The 9,501-nt window shown below is 37.5% G+C and overlaps 1 protein-coding gene across 4 annotated transcripts in view; it reads left to right on the forward strand.

Moving 5' to 3' along the window:
- The window catches only part of GPALPP1 (GPALPP motifs containing 1), a 36,843-nt gene extending 30,661 nt beyond the window's left edge, over window positions 1-6,182 (forward strand). For 2 of the 4 annotated variants that reach the window (XM_044667437.1, XM_044667438.1), the window contains exon 8: window positions 1,561-2,218. In XM_044667437.1, coding sequence (XP_044523372.1) covers window positions 1,561-1,779 — 219 coding nt within the window. In that variant the 3' untranslated portion in view covers window positions 1,780-2,218. Of the gene's footprint in view, window positions 1-1,560; window positions 2,219-3,481; window positions 3,558-5,881 lie in introns of those variants that run through there. The other 2 variants (XR_006505757.1, XM_044667436.1) reach the window with 2 other exon arrangements.
- The last annotated feature ends 3,319 nt before the right edge of the window (window positions 6,183-9,501 follow it).

The raw sequence follows: 9,501 nt of genomic DNA on the forward strand, positions 1-9,501 counted from the left end.
ACACACAGCTTAACTCTCCTGAGTTTGTGCTTCTTGGTATATTTTTACTCCCCACCCCCAATAAATTTAGCACCCTTTGGTCATATAGGTGTCATGGCCTAGAAATGAAGCTAAATTTTGATATGTTAACTTTGGTAAAGTAATAGTACAATAGAAAAATTGCTAGATTTTGGAGTTACAGAGTCCACATTTGGTTTGCCACATCCAACTGAATGACTCAGTGACACAGCTAACCTTTAGAAGCCTCAGTCTCCTCATCTGTAAAATGAGGCCATTGGACTAGGTGACCTCCAAGGTGCCTCAGTCTCCTCATCTGTAAAATGAGGCCATTGGACTAGATGACCTCCAAGGTCCTTTCCAGGTTATAAATAACTTAATTTTGTACATAATAACACATAGAAACTTGATTGACCTATTCTGAATATATTCTTCTATCTCTTCATATGTTTAATTGTTACTCTGGATTTTTGTTTTTCAAATTTGTATCTCTCCTTAGTTTCTCGTAGTCAAAAACTTCTTCATATGTTATTAGAGTTCTTATCTTTCTTGGACATCTTGCTTTCCTGCTTCTTATTATTAGAGTTTAAATGACTACTGTAAAGGCCAAAGCTCCATACTCTGATACTAAAATAAATAATAATAAAAATTAAAATTTGGCTTTTCTATCCTATTTTTTCACCTTTTCCATATTTTCCCCTTATGTGACAGTATAAAAATGACTGTCCTATTAATATTATTAAGGATTATATACTATCTAAATCAGTGATGGGCAAACTTTTTTTTTTTTTAGACCGTTAACTTCGGTGTATTGTCTCATAGGTGGAAGAGTGGTAAAGGGTGGGCAATGGGGGTCAAGTGACTTGCTCAGGGTCACCCAGCTGGGAAGTGTCTGAGGCCGGGTTTGAACCTAGGACCTTCTGTCTCTAGGCCTGACTCTCACTCCACTGAGCTACCCAGCTGCCCCCTGGGCAAACTTTTTAAAGAGGGGGCCAAAGGAAAGGAAATGCTCATCTGTCAGTCTGTTTCTAAGACAAATCTTTCAAAGTTTCATTGTATTGTATCCTACTCATTGTATTCATCAGTTTAGAAATAACATAGTGTGGCTGGAGAGAACGTTTCAGGGGGCCACATCTGGCCCACAGGCTGTAGTTTGCCCATCACTGATCTAAATTCATCATCATTTGATTTATTTGTATTTTGAGACTAATAAAGTGAGCTTTTTTCCTTTTTATCAGTATCCTCTTCATAGTATGTTGTTGGTCTTTTCAACTCTACACATTGGAATATTAAAATGTTTCCAGTGTTCCCTAGAGCTTTTTTCTCGGTGGTTATATCTAATGTAGATCCCATGTTGTGTCTAATTTAGATTTATCTATATCCAATAGATTCCACTGTCTTTGGGTTTTGAAAAGACATCAAGGAGTATAATACTGCTCTCTTTGATGCTGACTACTGTTATCTAATAATAACTATACTTCATCTTCAGATTTTGTCATTTTAATGTTCATACTAAGATTTTCATTTCCTCCTTCTAACATACTGCTTTTTGCCCTACCTCAGGACTCAAAAAGATCAGAATCTCTTATGGACATACATCACAAAAAATTAAAGAATAAGACAGCAGAAGATAAAAATAAGCCCCAAGAGAGAAGGCCATTTGACCGTGATCAGGATCTCAAAGTCAACCGGTTTGATGAAGCACAGAAGAAAGCACTGATTAAGAAATCTAGAGAACTCAATAGCCGGTTTTCACATGGCAAAAGCAACATGTTTTTATGATGTGAGTATCCGACTCTTTAGAGTAAGGTGTATTTTCTCATGCTTCTGTATTTTGAAGTTATGTATTCAGTTACTTGCTATGTAAATATTCTTTTATTTGTATGCAAAATGTATTTTATTTTAAGAGAGCCATTATGACATACTGCCTTTCTGTATAAATAAAAATCTTTGGTTTTAGAAACTCAGCCTTGAAGAGAAAATGTAATTTAATGACAGCATACTCTTGCATTTCAATTAACAGACAAAAAGAAAACACTGCTATTAGAAATGTTAAAGAAAAGTTAAATATAGTCATAAGGGGCTAAGTTGACATAAAACTATAGAAGTTCTAGGTAATACAGTTCATTAAAGGTTAGAGAAAGGAAACTTGTCAGCAATCTTTTTAGAAATATGCATTTTCTTGCATTTAATTTAAACCAAAAACACTATTAAAAAGTAGTTTTCCTTGCCTCAGTTGTTTGTTTTGTTTTTTGAACCTTTACCTTCTCTCTTAGTATCATTTCTAAGACAGAAGTGTGTCAGGACCTAGACAAGCCAAATTAAGTGTCTTGCCCAAGATCAACATATTTAAGAAGTGTCTGAGACCAGATTTGAACCCAAGTCCTCCCAACTTGAGGCCTGGCGCTCTGTCCACTGTGCTACTTAGTTGCCCCTGCCTTGACAGTTTTTAAAAACTGTTCCCAAAGGCCAAGATACTTGCCTTTTTATACTCATTCTGTAGCCATGTATCAATAACATAATTTCCATGTATCAATAACATAAGGACTAAGATGATGAAATAACTGGCATTTCTTTCTTGAAAATTATCTTTATAATCTGTTTGTTCCCTTAAAGTAAAAAACCTATTGAAACAGTAGCATTTATTGTACTGAATAATTAGGGATGGAAAGTTAAAACTAGCTATTGATTAATATATTAAACATTTTTTCCTGCCATAAGGGAAGTGAGTGGGGAGGAGTTGTAATTCCATGCAGTAAAAGTGGATTATCTCTTTGCTCTGGTCCTTTCTCTTTTTTGGTTAATCTTTTTTTTTTTTTTTTTAAAGTCCATCCTATCAAATTCAAGTAAACCTACACATCATACAAGCATAAATTATCTCACATGGCCTTTAAAATGTGAAAGCAAAAGAGAGTAATGGTTCACTCTTGAATACAATACAGCATCTGACTTTGGCAGCTTCTTTGAATACATAGGCTTTTACAAAAAGAATTATTGTGAACTTTTCATCTCATTTCTTTATTATGCCACAAAAGTTTAACAAACACAGGGCATTGCTGTGAAATCTTCAAAAGTTTAAACTTACACTAAGACTCTTGGGACAGACAATTGATTATCTCTTTGACTACTTGGTCCACAAATTGCCCCTCCCTGATCCAGAGTCTACCCTTGGCTCAATGTATGAGGGAAAGATTTGCAGTAACTCCTCTAACCTAAAATGTATTGGCATTTCTCTTTAAACAGCTGCTTATGCAAGCAATCACTTCAAGGTAAAATTATTTTTTTTTAATAGAAATCAGATCTGTAATATTTACTTGGAGGTCAGAAGAACAATCAATTTTTTGTTCAGGTCTTACAACAAAGCTATTTTAATCTTTGGGTTTTGTTATGGGGTTCATAGTTTGCTCATTAGCATTTAAAATTTTGCAGCTAATTTATTTGGGTAGCTATTGTAGAGCAATCATGAATGCCATTTTATTTACAGATGGCTAAATCCCCTGAATAGGAGAAACATAAATGGAAAATTCATGCAACCTTTCATTTCAACTGCCCAGATGAAGGTATTAAAATAACTTGCTAATGCTTTAAGCAATTCTTCATAAAGTGTTAGATATAAAACTCTAATATCAGATGCAAATACCATTACTCACATTCTTTTAACAAATTAATGGCATTTGTTCTACTGCTTCTTCTGGTTTGGAAAAAGCATATGGGGCTAACATCAGTAATGAGAAAATTAATTTTTATTGAAAGTTCAGTTTTGGCTCTTCATCATCTTATGTCAGTTGAATGAACTGTTAGGTCACACCATTACACAAATATGTTGTCTTTCCTAACACTTACCAAAGAAGATGAAAAGATGAATTTATCACCTTCTAAAACAGAGTGAACAGTCACTGAAATGTCACTAAAATGGACAAAGATGAAGAGTGTAACATTTTCTTCTCACATCTCCTAAAACACAAAGGCTTCCTTGGTCTTCCTTTAGTCCTATCTTTAAAAATATTTTACAAAGAGAAGCCAAAAATATTTTTAATAACTTCCCTAATATACAGTGGTCTTTTTTATAAATTCTTAAATTCTTCATGAAATTTTAAAGTTTTATTATTGTTTGAAATCAAAACTTTTATCTTTAAGTATTTTGTTATTTCTTTAAATGAAATATTTTTTACTGGCAAAAGAATTGAATTCAAAATCAAGATTCTCATTTGAGTCACTTAAAACTTTTTAACAGTTTATTTAAAATAGATTTAATGTGGTTGATAAAATAGTTTAGATGTTAATGATATTTCTGCACAAAGCGCTTTTTTTACTGTTCTCTCCATCTTGGGGAGTTCTCATTTCCTCTCCCAAGAAACACATATGTCTCTCTTATTTGCTTCCTACATTTGTGTGTTTGAAATGTACACTTACATGGGCACGCTGTATCTAACAAGTTGTTTTGTACCACCCTTGATGACAGTTTAAGAAGCATAGGAGCAACTACCAGACTGGAGCTTTTTTCTCTGAGCCTTCAGAGATCTAGGATTTCCTTAGGGTTGGTGCTCCCACCATTAAGGCAGATGGCCATTCACTTGCTCTTTGGGAGTTCCTGTGGTCAGCCTAATGTGGAACTAGCTTCCCTAAACTTAGCTAAGCTGGTCCTCAGATAAAAGTTGCACAGGAGGATTGAACCAGGCCAAGAGACAAGAGTTTCTGGCCTCAGACACTTCCTAGCTGTGTGACCCTGGGCAAATCACTTAACCCCCATCGGCTAGCCTTTACCACTCCTCTGCCTTGGAACCAATATACAGTATTGATTCTAAGATGGAAAGGAGGGAGGGAGAGAGAGAAGGAAAGGGAAAAGGAAAAGAAAGATGAACCCTGCAGAAAGCTTTTTGAAATATGGTCTCTGATATCATTAAAGATTTGGGCACACTAGAAGTTGAGTGTAGGTGACTTTCAACTTAAAAAGAGCCTGAGGTAATGAAATGTAGAGGAAGCATTTTATTATTCTCTCTTGTTGAATTGGATTCTCTCCTGTTAGCATTGTCCCAGGGAACATCAGACCTTGTCCATAAAGCTATCTCTATAAACTGTGGACAAAGCGGATAAGTCATTGTTCCAGGAATTCATATTGATATCTAGGATATTAGGTATAGGTAAGTAAAGGGTTGTGTGTGTATAAACTTTTCTCTGGACTAAAAAATATGCCAGTAGAGATAATAATTCTGTTTTTGCTAGATAAACTGAACCTTTGTTTTATGCTCATACATTTAGACTGGTCCTTTTCCTCCAAATATCAATCTCACTTACATTTCTGATCCTGTTCAGCTTTGATGGTTGTCATATTAAAGTGTTTTTCGAATTGCTGTATGGATTTTGTTAAGATTAGTTGATAGAAGTTCACCTATTACTAATACCATAAGGCATCAGAATTTGATTAGTAGTTCCTTTTGGAGCCATATGACTGTAAAAATGTTGCAGTATTATGCACAGTCATATTATTTCCCTAAACAAAGCTGCTAATTGTTATGAATAACATTTTTGACAGATTTAAGAATCTAAGACCTGGGGGTTAGGTTGCTAATGAGCTAGGTTGCTCATTAGATTGAGAGCCAGGCCTAGAGTTAGGAGGTCCTAAGTCAAATCTGGTCTCAGATACTTCCTGGCTATATGACTCTAGGCTAGTCACTTAACCCCAATTTCCTAGCTTTTATTATTCTTCCTCCTGGAAACCAATTCACAGTATTGATTCTAAAGTGGCAAGTAAAGGTTTAAAACACAAAAAATCTAGGACCTTGGAAGATGAATGGTCATTACTTACTGAAATTGAAAACTGCTTTTCAAGCTACTGTTATCTTTTCCTTTTTTTGTCTTTTTGAGTGTTCATATATTTTGCTAGGAGAAATCATCTCCGTTGAGTCATTCCTAATGAGAAGAATTAGCATGGAGGAAAAGGATAGGCATTCTCGCCCACTGAACAGAAATAACTGAGCATATCTACTCCTCATCACTTTATTAGGAACTTGCACTTGATGCCATCATGGGATTTAAAACTCAGATCAAAAGAGATTATGTTTCCTTCTGCAGGAAAGGTTAATTTTTTTAACTCAAAATCACTTTAAATTTACCCCTGGTGTGAAATATGAGTATGGAAAAATACATAATGTGCTGTACTATCCAAACTTGTCATTATGAACTTTACAATTAAAGAACTGTTTTAGAAAAAATACTGTTTCCAAGATGTGATACTTAACCTGGAAATTAGGAATTGTTTAACATTGCAAAGCAATTTTTTAAAAATTCAGAGCTTTTCTGGCACAAACAGTTCTCACAAAAGGGTTATTTTCTTCAACTGTAATCATTTGAGCTGTTGTGAGAAAACACCTACTTCTTTCCCCTATCACACTAAGGGTGATGGCAATTTTGGGGTGGTCTGTTAGCTCACTGTCAAGGTGTGTCTTGAGTATTTGTTAAACATATAACCCAGGTAAGGCGAGCCATGATGAAGACATCCCTCTCCTTTCCTAGTTGGGAGGACTGGAAACTAAGTTCAAATTCAACTAGGCCACTTATATTTAGGAACTTCAGACCAGACCATGCTTCATATCTCAGCCAGGCACCCTACCAGCCCCATCTCACCATGTCCCTCTGCTTACACTGGTCACAGTAATCCAACCAATTCTGCCATTAGAAAAACCCTGTTGTTTGGCTGTTCTGTGAATCAAGACAGCATCCCTGTGAATCTTGAGATACTCCTTTCCCTGGCCACCACCTCCTGATGTGTTGACTCTCCCTATTAGAATATAAACTTCTCGAGGGCAGAGAGACCTTCACTCTTTTTTTTTGTATCCTCAATGCTTCCCACAATGTCTGACATAATAAACACTTAATAAATATTTGTTTCATCAAGAAAAGCTTCCTGTAGGAGGTGGAGCCTTATTATAGTCTTAAAGGAAACCAGAAACTTCTTTAAGGTTCAGGGTGTGCAGTTAGTAGTGGGTAGGACTCCCTCCTTTAAGCAGAATCAGGTGACATCTGATTTGAAGAATTTAAGGAGGAACACAGAAGAGGTTGTGATTGTACATTGGGAGTAAGTTCAGCTTCAGTAGGATCAGAAAAACAGTGGGTCAGAAGCTTTCATGCCAATCAGCAATTAAGTCAGGCCTTGAGTGGCTACTATACTTCCAGCCTATGTTGGATAGGGAGTCCCAGACTGATGAGTTTTGAAGTGAAAGAAGGGGGGGGGGGGGGGGGGAAGCCATTTTCAATAGGCATTTCATATATGTGGTTATTTAAGAGATGTGGTCTCCAAAGGCGCATAGGAATCCTGAATATAAGGAAGCAGGGACTATCTGAAAAGAAAAGAATAATTAAGACTTTAATACCTAAATTTTCTGAATCAGAATAATAGAGCTATGGAGGGGCATCTGGCATGACCTAGACCAGTGCTTTCCAAACTTTTTTGATCATACACCCCTCCCTATCAGGTTAAAGAAAATGAGCATGACTCCCCTCACTATGTATATTTGCTTTTAAAAATAAACATACATGCACTATACTAATAATCATGTACATTTTAAAATGAGGAAAAATAAAAGTTTAAAATGAGATGAAAATGAAATAATATTTGACCCTGGGGTCAATAGACCAGTGGTTTATTGAATAAGGGAATGACATACTTTAAGAAAATTATTTTGACATTTGTGTGGAAGATAGCTATTGCCATGACCCAGTTAGGAAGTAATGAACTAGACTGTGAGTGGACAGAAGGAAATGAGGTGTGTGGAGATTAAAACTGACAAGACCTGGCAGCTGTTTAGATATGTGGGACACAAGTCAGCGAGGAGTCAAAGATGGCCATTATGAACCTGGGTGGCAGGAAAGATGGCGGTGCCTTTGACAATAATGGGGAAGTTTAGAAGAAGGATTGGACGGGGGGAAGAAGGGGCAGGTAAAAAGTATAATGTACTGAAATGTGTGGTGTAAATAGTACCCATCCAGGCTTGTTCATCTTGTATAACTTACTCTGCCTCACCCAAACTGAAAAGGGAGGCAGCCTGCAATCTTACTCTGATTACTGCTAAAGAGCATAGAGCAGTGCTTCCCACACTTTTTTGGCCTACCGCCCCCTTTCCAGAAAAATTATTACTTAGCCCCCTGGAAATTAATTTTTTTTAAATTTTAATAGCAATTAATAGGAAAGATAAATGCACCTGTGGCCATCACCGCCCTCCTGGATCACTGCAGCACCCACCGGGGGCAGTGGCACCCACTTTGGGAATCACTGGCATAGAGCATCCAGCGTTCTCCATAGAGTTCTCCAGTCGAATGCCTACTGCAGCCATGAAGAAATCTAGGTTGTGGAAGGGGGCATAATGGTCAATTTTATCACTGGCATCTGTGCAGTTGCTGTTAGGTCATGTAACTGCCCTGAGGGATTGACATGCAAGTTGGAAATTTATATGGTAGAGGGAGGAGTGGCAAAATTAACGTCGTTCGATTATATTGGAGACAAGTTCCATTATTGGGTATCATAGGGAGGGAGAATGTGTCCCACCTTTTGATTGGCCCATCACACACCAATTAGAGTCATGCCACATTCCCCCAGTAGATCCTAGTCTCCACTCTGTAAACTACTGGTCTAGTTAAGACCCTCATTTTTATAGAAGAAACAAATTGTGGCAGAGCTGAGAGAATTCTTCCAGGTCTCCTGACTGAACCCAGTGATATTTTCATGAACTTTGCTATCTCCATTTCTAATAAAGTATAATTTTGCATGAACTTGCTTTTGTGTACTGTAATGCACTATACAGTGACAGTGACCAGTGGAGAAACTGAAGAGGTCATTCCCCCTTTCTGTTCCCCCTACCTTGCTTTTCCTCTACCTGCTGGAGGGAATGGGGGTGGGGGAGGAGCGTAAAGCAAAAATTCTAGTCATGATTTTGCTGCTACTCCAGAACCCAGGCTTCCAGACCCCTTCTATCCTCAAGGGACCCAAGCTGCCCTTAGCTCTCACTCCTCTTCCCCATGCCCATTCCTGTTTTCAGGGACCCAGGCATTTTTTTTACTCTAGTCTCCAGCCCCATTCTCATCCAGCCCTGCTCTCACTGACAAATTCCCTTTCCTGGGATCCTAATCCTACCAATCCCCTGTTCTCTGATTCTCTAGCACACTCAAGGATGGGCTTCTTTATAATCCCTGCTTTCACTGCCAGGTATCTGTCTCAGCAAAGACCCAGGTGTCCACTCCTCTTAGTAGTCAATTATCCTGCTGCCATACTACACTCTAATCCTGGCTTACAGCACCTACTCCAAAGTGTTATGCAATCCTAATTCTTATTCATCAGCTGGGAGGGTGTTCAGGTTGTGTTTTAACTCTAATGTATACCCTTCCAAAGAGGCTGACATCAGGGGGTTCCCACTCCCTAGTCTTTTCCTAACTACTACTTCCCAAAATGTCCTCAGAAGAAGTTGAAGGGGGAGAAGGGCAATTCCTCCCAATTTCCCTATTTTTTCTAGG

This window comes from Gracilinanus agilis, chromosome 3, assembly GCF_016433145.1.
Source record: "Gracilinanus agilis isolate LMUSP501 chromosome 3, AgileGrace, whole genome shotgun sequence".
In the NCBI taxonomy this organism is placed as follows: Eukaryota; Metazoa; Chordata; class Mammalia; order Didelphimorphia; family Didelphidae; genus Gracilinanus; species Gracilinanus agilis.